At 33.6% G+C, this 20424-nt stretch overlaps 6 protein-coding genes across 11 annotated transcripts; 3 read left to right on the top strand and 3 right to left on the bottom strand.

Moving 5' to 3' along the window:
* Positions 1 to 134: 134 nt before the first annotated feature.
* Positions 135 to 1953, top strand: LOC115238517 (enoyl-CoA delta isomerase 1, mitochondrial-like). Of its 2 annotated transcripts, none has more exons than XM_029812433.1 (6): positions 135 to 343; positions 504 to 613; positions 692 to 954; positions 1040 to 1218; positions 1278 to 1399; positions 1474 to 1953. In XM_029812433.1, exons 2-6 carry the CDS (start codon positions 511 to 513, stop codon positions 1635 to 1637), a joined length of 831 nt encoding a protein of 276 aa, XP_029668293.1. In that variant the 5' UTR covers positions 135 to 343; positions 504 to 510; the 3' UTR covers positions 1638 to 1953. The 2 variants fall into 2 exon arrangements, with proteins under 2 accessions (XP_029668293.1, XP_029668294.1); XM_029812434.1 differs by having other exon boundaries at positions 197 to 343; positions 501 to 613.
* Positions 1954 to 2304: 351 nt separating this feature from the next.
* LOC115238515 (dynein regulatory complex subunit 3-like) lies at positions 2305 to 5610 on the bottom strand. The gene is made up of 9 exons (XM_029812427.1): positions 5087 to 5610; positions 4251 to 4534; positions 3979 to 4151; positions 3724 to 3881; positions 3465 to 3657; positions 3105 to 3318; positions 2762 to 3010; positions 2626 to 2702; positions 2305 to 2524 (listed from the first exon to the last, which is right to left on the bottom strand). The coding sequence occupies exons 1-9, from the start codon at positions 5262 to 5264 to the stop codon at positions 2380 to 2382; spliced, it is 1671 nt and encodes a 556-aa protein (XP_029668287.1). The 5' UTR covers positions 5265 to 5610; the 3' UTR covers positions 2305 to 2379.
* Positions 5611 to 5925: 315 nt separating this feature from the next.
* LOC115238516 (protein abrupt-like) lies at positions 5926 to 8840 on the top strand. 5 transcript variants are annotated; one of them, XM_029812429.1, is made up of 4 exons: positions 5926 to 6067; positions 6565 to 6784; positions 6857 to 7439; positions 8045 to 8840. In XM_029812429.1, exons 2-4 carry the CDS (start codon positions 6590 to 6592, stop codon positions 8311 to 8313), a joined length of 1047 nt encoding a protein of 348 aa, XP_029668289.1. In that variant the 5' UTR covers positions 5926 to 6067; positions 6565 to 6589; the 3' UTR covers positions 8314 to 8840. The 5 variants fall into 5 exon arrangements, with proteins under 5 accessions (XP_029668289.1, XP_029668292.1, XP_029668291.1 ...); XM_029812432.1 differs by having other exon boundaries at positions 5926 to 6118; positions 7563 to 8182; XM_029812431.1 differs by having other exon boundaries at positions 5926 to 6118; positions 7551 to 8182.
* A 243-nt stretch (positions 8841 to 9083) lies between these two features.
* On the bottom strand, positions 9084 to 11833 carry LOC115238519 (transmembrane protein 208). The gene is made up of 5 exons (XM_029812435.1): positions 11673 to 11833; positions 11291 to 11443; positions 11065 to 11201; positions 10879 to 10963; positions 9084 to 10758 (listed from the first exon to the last, which is right to left on the bottom strand). The coding sequence occupies exons 1-5, from the start codon at positions 11676 to 11678 to the stop codon at positions 10624 to 10626; spliced, it is 516 nt and encodes a 171-aa protein (XP_029668295.1). The 5' UTR covers positions 11679 to 11833; the 3' UTR covers positions 9084 to 10623.
* Positions 11834 to 12296: 463 nt separating this feature from the next.
* On the top strand, positions 12297 to 16474 carry LOC115238503 (dual oxidase maturation factor 1-like). The gene is made up of 10 exons (XM_029812400.1): positions 12297 to 12821; positions 13339 to 13396; positions 13488 to 13622; positions 14103 to 14204; positions 14284 to 14437; positions 14676 to 14887; positions 15310 to 15426; positions 15540 to 15634; positions 15709 to 15809; positions 16232 to 16474. Exons 1-10 carry the CDS (start codon positions 12666 to 12668, stop codon positions 16329 to 16331), a joined length of 1230 nt encoding a protein of 409 aa, XP_029668260.1. The 5' UTR covers positions 12297 to 12665; the 3' UTR covers positions 16332 to 16474.
* On the bottom strand, positions 15882 to 18844 carry LOC115238502 (probable splicing factor, arginine/serine-rich 7). Its single transcript, XM_029812399.1, has 3 exons — positions 18239 to 18844; positions 16977 to 17757; positions 15882 to 16906 (listed from the first exon to the last, which is right to left on the bottom strand). The coding sequence occupies exons 1-3, from the start codon at positions 18558 to 18560 to the stop codon at positions 16522 to 16524; spliced, it is 1488 nt and encodes a 495-aa protein (XP_029668259.1). The 5' UTR covers positions 18561 to 18844; the 3' UTR covers positions 15882 to 16521.
* Between the last annotated feature and the right edge of the window lie 1580 nt (positions 18845 to 20424).

The following is a 20424-nucleotide window of genomic DNA, read 5'->3' as shown; positions in this document are numbered from 1 at the left end:
AAAGCATATGATAAAAATAATATGAAAAAATCTGGAGAGTAAAATAAATATTTTCACATAGGCAAGATTGACAAGATTAAAAAAATCCACACATTCGCTTTTTATTATTCATCTCTATTTTTACCGAATGACTAAAGGTAGTCGGTAATATCAATGCTCTTCAATTATCTCCGGATCTACTTGACAGTATATCTGTAGTCCTTCTATAGATTCCGTCGATGTATGTGAATATATATAATCGTGGAGGATAAGATAAAACTGGCGACTCATTTTTTATTTTTATCTCAGTCTATGATTGATTATTCATGTTAATTTAAATATTACGTTTAGATAATCTTACAAGGTGACTATATTATCACATTTCAAGTGCAAACAATAAATATCGTTTTTTACTAAATATTACTTTTTATTTTATTAATTGTAGAGTATACTTACAATTAGCGCAATAAATGTGTATTCAATTCTCAGTTGTTGTGTTTAAGACTAAGATTCTTTTTCAGCAGCTTCAACATGACTATTTCAAAAATACTGATTGCTGGAGGACAGGCGTATCTCAGAAGATCTTATGCTACAGGATCTAAACTCGTTGAAACTACACGAGATAATGATACAGGTGACAATATTGCTGTTTCTGTCAACGTGTTTCTAATATATAGCCATTTTTTACTTATTTTATTCGATGATTTAACAGGGATTGACATCGTATCTATGGCAAGAGCACCTGTTAATAGTTTAAATACGGAGCTGTTAAGTGCATTAAAAACATCTTTATTGGAAGCTCAAAACAATCGCAGCAAAGGTGTCATACTCACATCGTCCTTGCCTTCAGCAGGATTAGATATCACAGAAATGTATAATACTGATAAAAAGAGAGCTACTGATTTTTGGAGCACGTTGCAAGACACTTGGTTAACTCTTTATAGTCTGAATATTCCTGTTGCTGCTGCTATTAATGTACACATACTTTGTTAAATGTTATACTAGTGTGTGGTATCTAAGTAACAATTTGATGGAAACAATACTACTTTATTTTGCACAGGGTTCTAGTCCTGCTGGAGGGTGTCTGTTGGCTATATCTACAGAATATAGAGTCTTCGTTGAAGGTAAACATACTATAGGTTTGAACGAAACACAATTGGGAATAGCTGCTCCTAAATGGTTTATGGATCCTTTTATTTCACTGGTGGGCTATCGACAAACCGAATTAGCACTTTTAAGGTATGTAAGATTAAACTAGTATGTTATGATGTGATGTTATTTGTAATGTAATATTTTAGAGGGTTATTATTTAAACCTGAAGAAGCATTGCAAATTAATCTCGTGGACGAACTCGCTAAAGATAAGGCCGATGCGATTGAAAAATGCAAAAATTACATATTATCATATAATAATATACCAAGTAAGAAAATATTATTGATTATGTATTTCGCAGAATTCTACTTTTATACTAATCACTTATTGCTTTCAATAAAGGTATAGGGAGGACTGCAACTAAGCTGGCAATACGAAACGATTTAATTCAGTGGATGAAAGAAAATAAAGAAGCTGATATTAACAAATTCATAGGATATATAATGTTACCGAAAGTACAAGCTGGTCTTAAACTTTATATTGAATATTTAAAGCAAAAACAGTAATTAATATCTCTATGAGAGACAATATTCTTGTTTTATACATCTTGCAATTGTTCCATACACATGCATGTAAAAAATATATTATTGCATATTCTTGCAATTAACTTCTATGTCAAGAAGCTCATAATGCAACTATATTTTTGAAAAACATATTTGATACAAAAATTGTTTATATATATACATATATGAAATTTTTTTATATACTTTTATATTATATAAAATGTTTTGTCAGAATATATATTTTAACAAATGTGTGACAGTTATTTTATTTTCCGAATTTTATTGTGTACTACTGAAATAGACAGAATGTTGTAACATATTAATCATTACCTTTAATGTAGCATCATCTAAGACAGTATCTGTCAAGTGTAATGCTTATGATAGACCTAGAAAATTTTTTTATTTGATACAGGTATATCTCTATTTATTTGTATTCGGGTTTTTATTACTTATATCAACACTTTTCAGTGCTTATAGTAGTGTCTCATTTTTTCTTGGAGGGTTTCTTCCTCTCAAGTATATTTTTGAGTATGTTCATCCCTTCACTCTCATTTTGTGAAGGAAATAATAGAGAGAAATCTCATTGTCACGAGGATATACCTAGGGTGACTTAGTCTGCCATTTGATTTAAAGTTGCGAAATAGACATCAATACGAAAAAGTAAACAGTATCTTGTCCATGTGATACTTTATTTTCCAAAGTTTGTTTTGTATCACCAAAAAGAACAGAATGTCGTAACATGTTATTAATCTTCCAATGTAGCATCATCCAAATCAATGTCAGCCAAGTCTATTTCTTGTGATGGGCTTAGCAAATTAAATTCTTGCTGTAGAAATTCAAAGAAATGCGATATTTCCAATATTTGTTGACGATTCCTTTTATTTTCTTCCCTATTTATTATAAAAATTTTATATAATCAGAAAATTTTTCTATTATAAAGTACCCAAGAATAAACGCGCAGATTAAAAATATCACAATAATAATTACTTACACAACTAACTGATTGATATAATCTTTGAACCAATTATTGAGCCGATTTATCATAAGTTCCTCTCGATTATCTATCACCTATAATTGTTTCGATATTTATCAATTATCTTAACAGTTTTGACATTTTCCATGCTCACCTGTAAATGTATATCGTGTGATGTGGTAAGAGTGGTAATCAAGGTATCCTTGTCACCACACAAATCTTTAAGATTGGCTGGTATATGTGCCTCGTCCGCAAAACCGCTTAGATAATTTAAAATTAATCCATTTATAGTATCGTTATATTCAGCCTGTGAATTTCGTAATAGAGAGAAGTACCCTCGTGCATTTTCTAAGAATAAATTGACCATGTCCATCATGTTAATCCTAAAGACTTCATTTATATCCTTTTTTTAATGAAAAAACAAGTATTTCTTAATCAAAGTATCAAATTAATCTCTTATTCGCAATACTTTTTGTAAATTAATGTCATGCACGTACTTGCATCTGATCATGTAATATAACTTCTTTAGACATTAATTGATTTCGTGCCTTAAATAACAAATCATTGAATTCATTATATAATTCCGTCGCTTTCGCAGCAATACCATCAGTTGCATCGGCTTCTCCTTCTTGCTCTTCTATCAAAGCTTTCATTACATTTTTTATATTTGCAAATATCTCCATTTTACTTTCGAGTACTTCATCCACAATCCTTAAACAAGTAAATTGAAGAAAGAAAAGTTACGTAGATAATATAGGACGTTTATATATTAATAATTAAAATAGATCACACTCATGTATGATTGACCATAACAAAAATATTTTCGAAAAAATTTTCTTTTTACTCGTTTCTCTTACTTTCTTGCTACATTTTGCTTATTTTCCTTGCCTTCGTTAACAACAAGTTCAAATAATCTTATTTCCTCTGTTCTTTTATCATGTTCTTGTAAGCCTAATTCATATAATTCATGGCATATTGTAGAGAAAGTCTTTTTGTATTCTTCAAATGCATTCTGTGTATCTTCATTTATTGTGGATAACATCCTGCCCGCTATGCATATATACATTTAAATAAATGATATATATATGCATAGTAAGGGAGATGAAATAAATCTACCTTCATCGGAAGAAAACATTTGTTGAAAAAGATAATCTTCATCAAGATACTCCACGTATGATACAGATAGTAATGCAAGCTTGTCATTAAATTCTCGTTGTAATGCTAATTCTGTTTGTACTTTTGCCTCATTTTCCTCAAGATTACTAATTATACGACTATAGAAATAAAATAGCACAATTATTCACATATATACTATATATAATGCAAAATATAAAGGCTTTTTAAATATTATTGTTATATTAAAATAATCACTAATGCTTATCGATGGCGGATTGACGATCGCTTACAGATATCATTCTATATTGATAGTAAATTAATTGTGGCACAAATGCAAACAAATAATCCAAGTATCCATCCATTTCAGTGCAGGGATTATCATATGTGTTTAAACTTCTGAGTGATTTAAAGTCACGTAAATATATGACCTGTATTAATAGAACTTTATGAATAATAAAGAAGCAATATGTGTAAGAGAGAAGGAAAGAGAGAGACAGAGAGAAAAACAGTTAATTATATGCACATACATGCTTCCAGTCCTTGATCTTATTTTTACCAATATTTAAAATCTTCAATTTCTTTAAATTATTTATGCCTTGTACAATAGAGATTTCATTACTGTATAAAAGCAAAATTTCCAGTTGATCTAAATTATCCAAGTTTTCCATAACTTTAATACAATTAAAGGAGAGATCCAATTCCTTGAGATGGACAAGTTCGTCCAGATTTTCGATTTTCTCAATAACATTATGGGATAGTGACAATTTGACAAGGTTTTTCAACAGCCAAAGATGGTCGATGTTTAGAATATCTATAACAGATACGTGATAAAAAAATTAGAATAGTAAAAAATTCACATTGCTATATATATATTTCTAACATTGTGTGTATGTGTGTATATACAGGGTGTATCTGAAATGATGCACTAAACTTTAGGAGCATATTCTGGAGGTCAAAATAAGACTTTTTTTCCTATGAATATGGGCCCGCAAATGAACCCTCCTCCAAGCTAGAGGCCCCTACAATTTGGGGAAAAAATTGAAAATTGGCTGTATTTCAGAAAAAAAAATTATATCGTCGAATAATCGAATACACCCTGTATATATATATATATATATATATATGTATGTATGTTTGTGTCATAAAAATGTTCATAAAAAGTTGTAGAAACTTATAAAAATGTGTACAAATATTTTTTTACAATTCACTACACAACTTGTCTTGAATAACTTCTAAATTTTCACAAATTTGTAGAAAGTTGCGATTATTGAAGATTTTATTTTTTTCGTACGAATACACGTAATACGTAAATTGTTATAAAATTTTATTTCCACCAGAAAAGCAGATATTTATAAGCGCTTACTAAGGAACTCGATACGGATTTCCTTCAATCCGTCCAATTCGATTCCGTCTTTGTGGAATAATCTGCCGGCTTCTTTCTTCGGTCCCTGATCGATCGCCAGGGAGACAAGTATACTTCGAGTTATCACGCCGGGCTCTGTAGCTTCGCGCAACGCGCTAGCCGTGTCCACTTGATACATTTTCTATTCGGAGTTTATCAGTTTTTTAAATATATAGAAAGACGAATTCGATGGATCTTTCCATCTAAAATTCGTAGTCAGGCAAACGTCACGAATTTGTTTATGTTACCCGCGTGACCGTAAAAAAAAATTATATTCGGCGCATATGTATCATGACACCCGTGTATACTCTATATAATTATATGTTAAAATTATATTTCCATCGATCAATTTAATATTATATATATTAAATTATTATTTAGTTTTTTAATCTCAAGTTTATAATTCTTTACATCACATACATATATATAAATGTCAAATCATCAGCTGTGATTTTTTGAGCCACGGCCATGATACACGAGTAATCTAGATGACATTACTTACAATAATATGTTTAATGCCAGAAATTTTTTAAGCTAATTATAATCGTCTTTTATTAATTTTTTATTATTTATTTGTGATTCATTAATTTGTAAAACATTTTAGATTATTCTTAACATTGTCTGAGCAGAGGGCTTAACAGTATCCTTTTTCTTATAAATTTGACAAGTATCTTAAGGCCATGTTTAACGCGCATGCGCGAGAAAGCGTCCCCGAGAACAACATTGTCTCGAACCCATAGACATAGTATGCCCCCACTCCTCAACACTCGGTCTAGATATACTATGTCTATGCCTCGTATATATTCCAAACGTGCCCAACTTCAAGTTGTAGAGACGTCGAAGCTCGGAATTTTCAACCAATGATGAAAATTGACATAAAGTAGTCGTATCATATTCTTCTTTTTTTATGACAGAGAATCGTTGACAGCTATCGTAAAATAGGTAAAATAAGTGTATCCCTGTTCCAGTACGAAATCACGTTTTAATAAATTGGTAATGAATTTCGTTATCTATATCCAGCGATGAAAATTGTTATCATAATCTTAGATAATTAAAAAAAATTTAGATTTATACGAAAAGCCACTCAAAAGTGTGGAAATATTTCGATTTATAATAACATTCAGAATAATAACTATTAAAGTATATATAATAAGAATATGTGTGTTATACAATTTATACAATCAAATAACAATCGAAAGATATCGATAGATGTTATTTTTTCACATATCTAAATTTTTATTTATTTTAGAAATATTAATCCATATTTTAATTAATTATTAAAAGATAGATATGGCAACATTATTAAATTATCTCTATAAACACACACACATATATATATGCTAAGAAATCTACAAAGATATATTTTAATTAACATTATTTGTTTAACATTTAATAATTTGTTTAATAATTAATTTTAAAAAGCTTGTGTGTTTTTAAAGGTTAATTACCTCGGTACAGGAAAATATGGCTACAGTATCATCAACGAAGGAATTTTCTTTGAGGTGGAATAATTTTTCTGACAATCTGTCTTCTGGTTTTCTCTCTCATTTGAGCGAGAATGATTTGGTTGATGTAACACTTGCTGTGGAAGGACAGTTGTTAGCTGCTCACAAGCTAGTCCTTTCTGTGTGTAGTCCCTATTTTAAAAACATATTTAAGGTATGACTTTATTATTAGTGATATCTTGGAAGAAATAAATTCATGAATAAAAACTTGAAATTATCATGCCAGGAGAATCCCTGCCAGCATCCAGTGATAATATTGAAAGATGTAAAACACGCAGAAATTGTAGCTTTGTTGAGGTTTATGTATCAAGGAGAAGTGAACGTGAGGCAGGAGGATCTGCCAACTTTCCTAAAAGTGGCACAGATGCTTCAGATAAAAGGATTGGAGGGCAGCGAAGGGCAAATCATACCACTGTTAAACAATTATGCCAATGTATCGGATCCGCAATATGATTCTGAAAATGTAACTATCTTACCAGATGTCATGAATGAACGAGAAAATACTTCAGACGAATCTCCACATTCTTACAAGATAGCCAAGAGAAACACCAAAAAGAGAAAGAAACATATGGTTGAGAATGATTACAATTTAATAAAAGAATCTAAAAGTGAGCCAAATGTTAACAGCAAAGATATCTGCCTCTTAACAGATGATAATGAGAAAGAAGTTAATGACTCTGAAAGTGAAAGGGACAACATTGCTGGTCATGTCAAGCAACTTAACACAACCAGCAATGCTAATAATGATAATGAAGAAATAATCGAGTTGCCTAATAAATCGAATATGGAAGAAAATTCGATACAATCAGGTATGATATTTTATTGAATTATCTGTCAGTTATTTGCTTGGTGGTGCATGGATCTTTGTGTATCCAGACTTTTGCTATAAACCGATCTGATTATACTTCTTGACAATTTAGGGAATCAAATAGTTTCAGAGAATATAGAAAGACGAACTACCGAATTTAAAACGGGAAATATTAGACCTTTATCCGAAAAAGTTAAATGCAATTGAAACGTCGGGAAGAAACACAAAAATATCGTACAACTGCAACAGAACAAAAGAGATGTTTTATATATATCAGAAATGATAATAAGCATAGAATACGATGTAACAATTATCAAAAGTATATATGTATTATATATTCAATAAGTAAAAGCAATGTCGTTTGTACACATTGTAAAAACTCGGATTAAATATTGTCCATTTGCACTTGTATTGTTTGCTTATCGAGAAGAAAAAAGCTTTAAAGATCAATTACTTTAATAAAAAAAGAACTTGTTCTGAGATACATATAGAAACGAGATTAGTCTCTATGGATCTAAATGAATCCAAGCACCGTCGTTAATTTACTAAATCTGAAATATTCGTCTCAAACATTCGATGTCGTGAAACAAAAATTGCAATTTACAGCTGTGGAGCCAGTGATTTATAGGCTATCCGCCAGAGGCAAGCCGCAACTGGTTCACGAGGGATACGTGTATAATTTGACCTCTCGTTCAAAGATATACAACAACTCGCATTACCGTTGCGCGGAGCAGCATCGCGGTTGCCGCGGCAAATGCTCGGTGATCGCCGAAAGGTTCATGCCGACGGGGGTGCACGATCATAATCATCCACCGAGTTATCAATCGGAATACGATTACAGAAAGAAAAAAGGTTTAGACACGAGCAATGTCTAAGGGACATTACTTCATGCTGCATTTCAAAGTACTCTAAAATTAAACTCAGATGCATGTATCTTGCTCTATATATATCTTCAATACCCAGCAATTGGAACAGACGATATGCTACAAGTAAGAGAAGGTAAATGTTCATATTTTTCTGATTTGGACTTAAGAAAACAAAATAATTTTTGTATATTATGTAACTCTTTGATCCCAGAGATCAAAGATTTATATCCTAGCTTAGAGACCATTACTGGCAAAATATAGAATCTAGATATTAGTCTTGTAAAATAATTAGATTCTATAATTTGGCAATGCCGTGCGCTCTGCTGTTCAGTGAAATCGATATTTCGTTCACACACATAATTTGTATTCATAGTAATAGACATTCTGAGAAATTATTCATTATACCATTACATCATCAAAAGTATTATATTTCTAAAGCTTTGTATAAATGTTTTAAAGCATGAGCAAATAACTTTTCTACGATGGACTTGCATTCCAGTGTGCTTTCATGTAAATAAAATTAATAATTTTGTATATAGTTATATTCAATCTCTCTTTCAGGCTATCCTAGTTAAAATTCTTGATTTGATCCCACATTCTGTGCTGAATTATAATATAGAATTGAAAAATATTTCACGCAATTTATTCTCGTAGTATACGTCGAGATGAATTAGTTCTGTTGCATATTTTTTTCTTTTTTAATCCGTTTTCAGCTCCATTAAGATCAATTTGCTCCTTCCAATTATCCTTATTTAATACTAAAGTCTTCCAGAGAAGTCTTTTTTTTTTGTAGAAGAAGCAAACTGTATCTTTCTGAACATTTTCTGCTAATCCTACATGATCTTTCGACTGCCGGTTCTTTTTTCTCAGGAAAAATTTGCCGAGTTAATTGGATAATGTAATTACACTGACAGAATGAATTCGGTTTGACTCTCTAATTAGATAAGTTTTAATTTATAAAAACAAATCGCGAATTTTTCACTGAACAGAGGCGTTCATATGTGAAAGCCAAAACGAAAGCTGTGAATTAAACGGACATGTTTAACGTTAGATGAGAAGTACAAATGTTGGCCTAATTTTAAAGAGACTCTTTGCACATTATAAGCATTTCACGACCAATATATACAAAGAGTTCAACAATTATTATAAAAAAACAACTATAACGCCGTTTATACAAAGTCGATCGAAACATTGTTAATTCCTATAAATGTCCACATTCCCATACAAAGATATGTACTATATATATACTATATATATACATGTATATAACATTAGATTTAAATGCAATACTGTGATGCGTCAGTTTGTCACTTTCAGAATCTAATAAATAATGATTTATATTTACGTGACGTCGTTGAATAATAATGTAATTGTAATATATACATTCCTTAGATTAATGATAATCTGTTTTGAATCGGATTTTCATTTATATCGGAAGGAGAACGATTGAACTTTCAAAGTTACAATATACATAAATATCATTATATCTATTACCTTGTTCGACTTTCATTTATTGATATTTTTTGAACGCGCGTTTTGATATTGTTATCTCTCCGTTTTCGTGAAGGCACCTGTTCACCACTTTATTAACATTATATTCAAATCCTCGCACGCACATTGCCGTAGTATCCGTTGCCGTTATCATTATAATTACAAAACACCGTTCATGTTAGCATTATAACTAACGAAGTTAGACAAGTAGAAATGAAAGCGCCGAGATACTTTTTATCTAGACTTCTACGGTTTTATTCCTATAAATATAAGCCAAAGATAATAGAAAGAGTAGCTATTAAAATATTAATATATAATAAATATATAATATTCTTGTGTTCAAATAAATATATTAATACATTTTTATTACATTTATTAAGTCCTAATGATTATTTAGCATCGTCTTCGACTTATATAGGAATAAGTCCGTAGACATTACTAAATAAGAAAAGAACGTGTGTTCAATCCTTCTAATTTTGAGACCACACATCGAGATAGTCTATCGAGAAATAATTATACGGAATGCTCCAGTAAGAACAAAATCTATCTCCCTCCATCTGTCCCCTTCTCCCAGTTCACGATTCTTTTGAATTTTGTAAAACTTTTTTTTTAAAATTAATTTGTCTCGTAAAATTGCGCAAATCCCAAAGTTTCATTCGATTTCAAATTGTATTCTGTTATAACAATTTTTGATATCCTGAGCATCCATAGGAGAGTCTGTTTTAACCTTCCTATCTTCCCGGTTTCTCAAACTTACTCTCCAATTCCCGATTGAATCAATTATTGTACAATCGTCGTATTGCACTGCGACAACTTTTGGTAATTTCATTAGTGCCGTCTCGCCATTTTTTTTTCCAACTTGCGTTGTTTTTTTTCGCTTATCTCGGGCTGTTCTTGCGGCTGAGCGAAAAACCATGGAGCCAAGATTTGCTTCCAAAGCATCCAGCTTCCTCTCAGTGGTACCTATGGAATTTTTGTACCATAAAATTTTCATATTGATGAGAATTCTATGTATACGCAGACATTTTGTAATCTAGAATAAAGAGAATTACTTAAACAATTACTTTTTATCAGAATACTTACCAAAAGCCACAACAGCCAGAAGTAGTTTGAAATGAGAGACAGGATTTGTATTCCCGATGTCAGTATGATTAAATCCTTGACATGTCTAAATGAAACAATAAAACCTTATGCAATGAGCAGTGAAAAAATCACACAGAATATAACAATATAATAGCAAACAAAAAAGGATTCTATTCAAATACTCACTCCGCTATACCACCTTCCATATTGAGATCAACACCACAGTCCAGGAGTTGGCCGGATTCTGAATATGTAGTGCGAGCCATATAGGACATGAATTGATAGCTTCCTATATATACAATTGTAGAAAACACCATTATTATCTGTAATGAGATAACACATGCTATTTATAAAGGAACTTTTTGAAGAGCTACAGTGTTTTGAATCAGAATTCATCAGATGTGGAACTTACTATCGTCAGTGCAGTTAACTCAAACAGCATCATTGTTACGGCAAAGTAAATTCCCATTGCGCCTAGGGCCATGTAAGTGTAGAAGCTCAACGTGGAAGCATTCTCCTCCTTTATTTGCTTCGCTCCCTTGGTCAGTACCTTACCTTTCTTCGTCTGCACAGAATACAAAGTCAGATACTCAGAAACGAATATATTTCTTAGTTTACAGATCATCGCTGATAACGTCGACACGCAAGTAAGAGAATTTTACATTATTTTTAAGTCAACTTATAGTATGAGTATCTCAAACAAGACTCAAAATCTTCCTTATGGAAACAGTGTCTAATTAAGAATAAACATTTACTACGAGAAAAATGTGATTATAAAGACTCGCGAGACTCACTGTCATGTTGATTGTACTTTCTGCTAAAAGAGTTGCTCTAACTCAGGTAAATGACATTAAAACTGACACCCTGATGATGAGAGATGACAAGCGGTTAACCTGATGTAGCGCAATGTCATGTACACGTGAGTAATTCATGAACTTTCTCAATATAAGATGTACCACAACTTGTATTTTTTTGCTGGATTCAGCAGTGATAGCGCGCGAAGGATGATCAAATTCAAATATATATTCATAATAAAAAATATATAGAGGATAGATATGTGTGTTGTGCAGAAAGAATTCGTATATTATTTAAATACGAATTTACAAAATAAGTAACAAGCATGTACAATTATGAAAAATGTCACTTCTACAATTATATGTGTTCTGTCTGTTACTTTACGTGTGCACATCGATGGTCGGGATGCTGACTATTCCCTGGACCATGACGGCAGAATTGTTCCCGACCGAAATCCGCGGGATCGCCCACTCCATCAGTTATTCCATGGCGAACGTGCTCATGTTTGCCGCGCTGCAAAGTTATCGGAGCTTGCAAGCTTTCCTAGGAGGTACGCGACACTCTATATATCTTATAATTATTATATACTATAATTAAGCAACGTGTTTGTATCAAAAGAATAATAATAAATATGTAACATTAATAAAATTCATAAATCTTACAGTTTTAAACAATTTCGAGACTTCTTGAGGAATCTTAAGAAATCTATATAAAAAGAAAAAAAATGTATTTATTCAATGCTGATATAATTATATTCGATATTAAATTTACATGCTTAACGAATGCGGAAGTTTAATGATAAGAGAAGTGTTGAGGTTTTTTAGTCATCCAGCTCCAAGCGTAAGGATAGCCGGAAAAGAGATTCAGATAAAGCGCGAGATCCTCTAGAAATCTCTAGATTGTTCATACGTTATTAAACGTTTCTCTTTCGCGATATTCTTCGGATCTGAAAAAAACAGTGAGTTACTTGTTGAAGAAAACAAAATTTGGGCATGTTTGAGTTCGGACGATCGGAGGGCTTCCCTTCGCAATATTCCGCGCATCATACTCCAGTGACGATAGACGTGACCGAGACCATACTAATCGCGATTTTCGTGATTATTTCGGTCGCTTACATTAGTATTATACCGGGCTACCGGAAGAGGCAAGTAAGTATAAAGCAAAATATAATGGAAAGATTTCAATTCTTGAATGTCTCCCAAATAATGCAAAATGCTCCAAAAGAAATTTGAAGTCTTTCAGACATTTTCTGACAAGATGTTTTCCCCCATATTTTTATATCATCTGATGAAAGAACCTTTTCCTCAAAAACTCTTTATTAAACTTATACGAAAAAATTCAGACGAGCCACTCTCCGAGAAATTATGTCTAATAATTTAAATTTCTACTTTAAATAATATTATAAAATAATATCTCAGAATACGAAAAAAGCTGCATTTTAGTTGCATATAATATTTAACTCGATATAACATTACTTAGAATTATGAAGTAATTCCATTTTAATTGCAATTCTAAAGTTTTGCATCAAGTATTAAATTTGAAAATTACGCTGCTGAAATTTTTGTATAGACTTATTGTTTCACCCGTGCTCTCTGACTTCAATAGATTTTCTTTTTGTATAAATCCCACGCGTGTACTAATGAAATAATTATCGTTATCGCATAGAGCATCTACGTAACTATAAAAATCGGCTTCAGCATCGTGATTGGATGCTTATTATTAAGTAAGTATATCTTTAAAAAAAAGACTTCATTTTTTCTACTTGCCTATATAGAGTCAAATACACAAATTCACCATTGAATGTTAACTTGCAGTAGAGAACTTTGGTCAGGAATGGGAATACGGTAGCACGAGAAGCAAAACACCTTATCGAGCCGGCGTAGGCCAGGAGATCGAGGCTCAAATGGCAGTTAAGATAGGACTGAGATCGGTGAATATCACGCTGAAAGGTAATTTGTGGAATTAATCAAAAATAAAAAGGTACAAGATTCGCATCTTTAGGAATTTTATCTAAATAAATATTTGTCCTGCGACAGATAGATGAATGAAAAGAAATGGAAGAACAATCTCAATTATAAAAATTCGTAATTTTGCGTAAATGCTCGTGCGAAATTGTTTGAGAACAAGACATATTTATCGATAGTAATTTTAAATGGACGAGTAGTAGTTTAAAGCGTGGCAATTTTCAGCATTAAAATATATACGATGAAAGAGATACTACCTTCTTATTTAAGGTAAAGAAATTAAAAAAAAAAACTTTCGTAAAATAATTTTGTAAAATCTAATGTTTTTTATATTAATATAAGTTTATGTTTTTAAAGAAAAGTCTTCCAAAACGTTATTTTTAATTTTGCAGATTAAATTTCTTCACGCGCGTTTCTTGTAAATAAAGTTTGAAAAATTATGTTCTAACAGAAAATTTTTTTCAGCTGATCCGGAAGAAGGCACGCTACTCGCAAAAGAAACAATCGATTATAACGAAAGATTTCCATGGACATGGGACCAAGGCAGGATCGGTTTTGGACCCTACGGTATATATATATATATATTGTAAATTATCGCGTTTTGCTACAGTATCTAAGTAAAGCCATTTAAATAAAATTTCTGTAGCCGGACTGCTGCAAAGGACCTTCCGCGATGGACAAAGGAGGGGTTTGCCCATTCCTATTTTATGGATCGCCGAGTATTTCGTTATTGATGGAGAAGGCATTCGATTCGGAAGATTTTACAGAACTGCCGGGTGGTACTGTCACATCTTACTGTGGTCAGTATAAAAAAAAAAACATAAAAAACAAAAATATATAAATACAGAAAATAAAAATAAATAATTTTGTATTTCTCGCGTAAAATGTAAAATGGATATCTATTTTTTAGTTGTATCTATTTTTCGCAAATTGCGTTCTCAATTGATGCGATAAAATTTCACGAGTCTATAAATTAAGCTTTAATTATAATTATTTTCCTTACACAAAAATATTTCGAAAATTCTCGGTGATTCGTAGGACCGCCTTTGCCTGCTGGATACTGGCTAACATATTCCTGCAGTCTGTGAGCCGGTACGTCGCCTATTTAACCGGCTTGATAGGCGGCTTGCAGTTGTTGACTTGCCTCGTGTGGATCTGCGTACACAATCCAATTCCGCTTATAATTCCTTTCGAAGACGGTGTCATTAAGATGGCATTAGGCCTGCATTTCTGGATGACTTTCGGATGCGGTAATTAATTTAGACGCTATCTAGATTAGTGGTCGTCGATCTCACTCGCTATCTATAATTTCTGAATCTTTAACACGAGTGAATTTTTGGACGCTGATTCTTCAACTTCCGTATTCTTCCATCCTGACATTTTCAAACTCTCTTTCTCACACAAATCTTCTTATTCTTTTAATAAAAGATATAGAAATATAGAAATTAAAATTTTCTGCCTTAGAATCTCAGGAACCTCTGCTCAGGAACCCTTGGAGTTTTTATCAATAAAATTATTGATCTAAAGTTTATTAATGTTAATACTATCAAATTAAAAGTTCACTGCCATTTATTCATTTAATTTTTTTCTAGCAAAACTCGTAGTATTTGTAATATTTACTTATATCTTTCCACGATATTTAGAGCATCATCTTTTATATATTTAATTGCAGGTTTGTTTTGTGTTCTTTTGGCGATCATAATGATATTTATGGACTTGCGTTATCCAAATACGCTATCTACGTTTTTACAAATAGATCCACTCGGGCAATACGATGAATGCGTAATTCGTAAGTACATTAACAATTGTATAATTTATAGCAATTTTAGGATGTCCAACAGAAGTGCTCCACTTCTATGACATTTCACAGAGAATGCATGTCACATTTGTTGTAATCGACAGGAAGTTGTCAAGTGGACAATGTGTTGCGTAAGAAGGTACATATGGATGACTCGATGGAAATGACTTCGACCTCTGCGCAAGGAAACACAGGAATGGTGAGCTATAAAACATTAAGAAGAACGCTTTCAAATTGTCACAATCGTTAAATAATTAATAATAAAAAAAGCAGATGGTATTGAAGAGGAGATCGACTGCCTTCCGCGCGCCAGTTCCCATGAAAATGGAAATCTACGACGACGTGGCCATTTATGAGAATCAGGACATAGCAGGGTATGCTCGCCTATTTTTAAAAATTAACGATAATTTGCAATATATTGTTCTTTAAAGAAACCTATTTCTCTCATATGATTAGGTGTTTACTCTCGTATTTTTATTATTTGTCATTCACTCTCTTACAGTTCTGGTCAAAAGTATGAAGCACCTTTAATGTATTGCAGTAAGTCAAAACAGAAAGTATTCACAAACTAAAAAGCGCAACTAAACTTTCATAGTCGATTAAGATTTAATTTACTGAATCACAATCAATAATACAACTTCTAAAACATCGCTATTATTTTTATCTCGCAAACATTAATCGATTTGGCATAACACAATTATCGATTAAAGACGCTCTTGTTTGTGACCAAGACTGTACCATAGAAGGATATATGTATAATAGCGCACTATTTCATTTATCCCTTTGTTTCTTCTAGACCATCTAAAAGCGCGCCTAAAATGGAAGTGAGCGATGAGCAGAAAGAGATCAAGCCGCCGCCTGTTCCGAGAAAGAAGAGGGTAAAGGTCGATCCCTGAATGCTAATCGATCGTCTATTTCCGATCTATCATCACGAATAGATCGTCATTTTGAAAGAAGAAGCTGGATGGTATATAAATGCGTGTATTTCTGTATCTTGTATCAATACACGTAGCGACGAAGAAAGGTAGCTTTTTCGAAATGAACGAAATGATCGAATGCAAATGGGATCGTTGTCCTAGCCTTTCTCTAGCTCTCCGATTCTGTTGTCTTGTCCTTGCTGTCGTTGCTTTCCGACGCGGATCTGCCCTTCTCCTCCGATTGTTTCGACTCTGATTTGTCACTAGACCGTTTCTCCTTACTAGATTTCTTTTCGCTTCTGCTGCTCTCCTTCTCAGGCCTCTCCCGGTCGCTATCACTCCTCTTGCCATTGTCCGACTTGTCTTTGCTACGCCTCTCGCGCTCCTTATCCTTGGACTTGTCCGAATATTTGGACTTGGATGATCTAGATTTGGATTTGGAACGTGAACGTCTGGATCTGGACTTGGAACGTTTACTATGCGACCGCGAGCGACTACGACGTCGCGGTGACCTCTTCTTGCGCTCCTTTGACCTTGAGGGCGATCGGCGTGATCTAGAAAAATTATGATTTATTATAACGATTCTGAAAATTGGCAAGAAGATGAAAAATCGTTCAATCGTACCTCGAGCGCCGTGATCTACTGCGCGAACGATGGCGGCTGCGCGAGCTGCTGCGTCGTCGCGATGCCGAGCTGCGCCGGCGATCCTTGGATCGAGAGCGTTTAGAGCGTGAGCGAGATCGCCGCCTGTGACGGGATCGCGAGCGTCGGTGACGCGAGCGCGAACGTTTGCGCGATCTCGAGCGGCGGCTGCGACCGCGGGAGCGCGAACGTGACTTGCGACTACGTGAGCCACTTCTGCTGCGCTTGTCCTTGGACAGCATGCCGATCATTGGATCGATCGCGGCGGATATAAGATTGTGGGCTTCCTTTACTCGCGACATCGCCTCTTCGATCTCCTTTTGCGCGGCTTCGTTACTCTTCGCTTCCGGTTTGGCTATCGCCTGTGTCGAATGATAAATCTTGATCGGTCGATCCATCAGCTGTTTCCCGTTGAGCAGCAGCGCCGAGATCACCGCCATCTGCTCCGACAGTTCCACCAATGCGTAATGCTCGCTGTCCGAGTCCCTGCTGCACATACGCAGGTACTTGATCTCGACGTTGTTGTTGCTGAAGAAGTCCAGCAGTTGCTCGGGGCTCACCAAAGAATCCAGATTTGCCACCACAAGCGTCCGCCGGATCTCCTCGATACGCCTGCTATCCAGGTGACCTGGCAAATGTGGATAGGGCGGTAGACCGTTAGTCTCCAGCTTAGGATCCATCGTGGTGATTACATGATTTGGTGGGATACCCTCGATGGCGTTCACAACGTTTGGCGGCAGCTTCGGTTCTGATGGATAGAGACCTGAAAGAATCAACAGGATTAAATCTACATCAAATGTTTCAAGTAGCAGCCTAATATGTTAAATATTTAACCTTCTGTAGGCACATTTGTTTTTCTCACTTTCCATAGGCACACTGGAGATTTGAGGGTCAGTCCAGATTTTCTTATTGTTCTAAACTTTCAAAAAATCTGGTAAAAATCACGATTACTTGTCAAAATGTTTACTACATTATCTAATAGTTTTTTAAATCAAATGTTCAAAACTTTTTTTGACAAAAATTGGGATTTGGACAAAAATAAAGGAAAAATGGAAATATTTTTAAACGATTGAAATTTCGACTGTGCTTTCAAATCCCCAGTGTGCCTACAGAGAGTTAATATTAATTCTTAATCTCTATCTAATTTTGTTTGAGCGAGGCATTATATTGCAATATCGTTAGTGTAGTAAGATTATAATTTAAACATGTAAGTCAATCGTGTGATTTATACATTTTATTCTTACCTGGCACAACCGTGCCATTGTTGGTGAGCTCAAGAGCACGTTGCTCGTCCGGAATATCTCCGTTCTGGTAGGGGATCACTATCAATGCACGATCAATGAAGACTGTATTGGTCATGTGTTGCGCCACAGCCACGCAACCCTGGTCATGAAACTTGATATAACATATGCGGGACTGCACTGGTACGGCGACGTCTCTGATCGTCGGATATAACCTGATGTCTTCGATTTTACCCAGGTAACCGAAGAGCGTCTGCATCTGATCCTTGGTAGCCTGAGGCGCAATATTCGTCACTTGGACGACCTTGGTCGAGCCAACTGCCATCCCGGCTGTGAATTATTTGCGATTTTGCACACCTAGATTTTTTTTAAACTGCTTCTGACTCGAAGACGAGGTTATGGAGGTTAGGTTCGCCTACTTCGTGACTTGAAACGCGTTGCATCTCACGCGGATAAGCCAAATCTCGCCATTTGCGTTGATCGAACTTTGCTCCTACCTCCGTAAGATTCTTTGATAGTCTCTCGAAAAATTGTATCTTTGTATCGTGAAAAAAACACCTCTTCTCAATTTCTTCAACACTTGCTCCAGTTCTGTGTTCTGTCTTCTGTCTCGATCGGCGTTGATCGCCGACGAGTTGAAGTTGGCTGCATTTCTGAAAGATGTTATTTGTGATTGGCTGATTTCTATCGATTATCGCCAATGGTTCGATTCTATCGATTGTTGCCGATGGTTCGATTTTTTAAAAATATTAACAGAGAGAAGAAGCCTGAGAGGACTCACGCCGACGTTTTTCATAAGACAATAAGCTTTTTCTAGTTGATACAGTAGCGTCAATTAAATCCATTTTAGACCCGGCGGAACTACATGGCTAGATTCACTTTTCGGTGTCACGGTAAAACAACTGGTTAGTGCATGTGCGTACTAGATCTATAATTGTGGATCAAAATTGCGGAGAAATATTATGGATTTATTAATGTTTTACTAGCTGCGCGTGATGTTTTGCCATTCTAGTATATACTACGGACAGCGATAATAATTTTGAATGTGGTAGTGCATATCGATGCACATTAAAAGCTATTATATGCAAATTTATATAAGCATAAGTAATTAAAATAATAAAATATTTAATACTACAAGTCTTTTGAAAATAAACACATGACAATAAATACGCTCCGCTTAAAGCTATTTTCGCTCGAAAAACAAGATTCTTCATCCTTATTTGTCCACTAAACGCTTCGGAGCAAAAATAGTGTCTAACAAAATGCATTTATGAAATATATAAAAACTTTTATAAAATTTTTATATTTCTTATATTTTTGAACGTGATTTTACTTGATTAAAAAATTTTTGCAAATAAAATGACAAAAAGACGCGATATTATTCGGATAAATTTCAATTAGATATAAATTTAAAAATTAGATAAAATATTTTTTCTTATCTAAGTAAAAATTATCTGAATTATATCGTGTTTTTGTGTGTGGTGTCATTTTAATTAAAACTCTCATTAATCCATTAAAATTATTTAAAATTAATTAAAAATCTCATTAATTCATTAAATTATTTAAAAAATTACTTTCTAAAATAAAACATAATGTTTTAGCTTTTATTATACAGGGTGTTCCCGGATTAAATGGCCAAACTTGAAATATGAGTTTAGGACCTTAAAACAAGAAAAAATTTTCCTCTGGAAGTATGCTCGCAAACGCTTCGTTCAAGAGATATTGACTTCTGAAGTTATGAACTATAGTATAGGAACGAATAATTTCGAAATGTTTCTTTTTATTTTTTTTGTATGAGGTGTTCTCAAGCAAAAAGTTTATGAAGTGCCTATTAATGACCTTCAATCACTAAAACGGAGGATAGTGCAAGCGTGCGAAGAAATGACAGATGTACAATGTCAATCAGCCACTCATTCTGTCATTGATAGGTGCAATGCTTGTCTCCAAGCTGGAGGCTATCATTTTGAACAAAAATTTAATTATTAAATTTTGATTATTGTACAGCAATAAATAGAATAAACCTAGATTATTTCGAAATTATTTGTTCCTATAGTTCATAATTTCAGAAGTCAATATCTCTTGAACGAAGCGTTTGCGAGCATACTTCCAGAGGAAAATTTTTTCTTGTTTTAAGGTCCTAAATTCATATTTCAAGTTTGGCCATTTAACCCGGGAACACCCTGTATAAT

Source organism: Formica exsecta, unplaced genomic scaffold, assembly GCF_003651465.1.
Source record: "Formica exsecta isolate Colony F162 unplaced genomic scaffold, ASM365146v1 scaffold342, whole genome shotgun sequence".
Lineage (NCBI taxonomy): Eukaryota > Metazoa > Arthropoda > Insecta > Hymenoptera > Formicidae > Formica > Formica exsecta.
Note: the sequence above shows the minus strand (reverse complement) of the source record. Positions and strands in the feature narration are given on the sequence as shown.

Excerpts from the sequence above, each read along its gene's own strand:
- LOC115238516 (XM_029812429.1), top strand. The coding sequence starts at position 6,590 with ATGGCTACAGTATCATCAACGAAGGAATTTTCTTTGAGGTGGAATAAT. Across the intron at positions 6,785-6,856 it reads ATTTTAAAAACATATTTAAG|GAGAATCCCTGCCAGCATCC; the intron begins GTATGACTTTAT and ends TTATCATGCCAG. Across the intron at positions 7,440-8,044 it reads AGAAAATTCGATACAATCAG|CTGTGGAGCCAGTGATTTAT; the intron begins GTATGATATTTT and ends TGCAATTTACAG.
- LOC115238517 (XM_029812433.1), top strand. The coding sequence starts at position 511 with ATGACTATTTCAAAAATACTGATTGCTGGAGGACAGGCGTATCTCAGA. Across the intron at positions 614-691 it reads TACACGAGATAATGATACAG|GGATTGACATCGTATCTATG; the intron begins GTGACAATATTG and ends ATGATTTAACAG. Across the intron at positions 1,400-1,473 it reads ATCATATAATAATATACCAA|GTATAGGGAGGACTGCAACT; the intron begins GTAAGAAAATAT and ends CTTTCAATAAAG.
- LOC115238502 (XM_029812399.1), bottom strand. The coding sequence starts at position 18,560 with ATGGCAGTTGGCTCGACCAAGGTCGTCCAAGTGACGAATATTGCGCCT. Across the intron at positions 17,758-18,238 it reads CAATGGCACGGTTGTGCCAG|GTCTCTATCCATCAGAACCG; the intron begins GTAAGAATAAAA and ends TGATTCTTTCAG. Across the intron at positions 16,907-16,976 it reads AGTAGATCACGGCGCTCGAG|ATCACGCCGATCGCCCTCAA; the intron begins GTACGATTGAAC and ends TAATTTTTCTAG.
- LOC115238503 (XM_029812400.1), top strand. The coding sequence starts at position 12,666 with ATGTTTGAGTTCGGACGATCGGAGGGCTTCCCTTCGCAATATTCCGCG. Across the intron at positions 14,438-14,675 it reads TACTGTCACATCTTACTGTG|GACCGCCTTTGCCTGCTGGA; the intron begins GTCAGTATAAAA and ends GGTGATTCGTAG. Across the intron at positions 14,888-15,309 it reads CTGGATGACTTTCGGATGCG|GTTTGTTTTGTGTTCTTTTG; the intron begins GTAATTAATTTA and ends ATTTAATTGCAG.
- LOC115238519 (XM_029812435.1), bottom strand. Across the intron at positions 11,202-11,290 it reads AGTTAACTGCACTGACGATA|ATAATAATGGTGTTTTCTAC; the intron begins GTAAGTTCCACA and ends ATCTCATTACAG. Across the intron at positions 10,759-10,878 it reads TCTGGCTGTTGTGGCTTTTG|GTACCACTGAGAGGAAGCTG; the intron begins GTAAGTATTCTG and ends AAAATTCCATAG.
- LOC115238515 (XM_029812427.1), bottom strand. The coding sequence starts at position 5,264 with ATGTATCAAGTGGACACGGCTAGCGCGTTGCGCGAAGCTACAGAGCCC. Across the intron at positions 4,152-4,250 it reads AGATCAAGGACTGGAAGCAT|GTCATATATTTACGTGACTT; the intron begins GTATGTGCATAT and ends CTATTAATACAG. Across the intron at positions 3,882-3,978 it reads TCCGCCATCGATAAGCATTA|TCGTATAATTAGTAATCTTG; the intron begins GTGATTATTTTA and ends TTATTTCTATAG.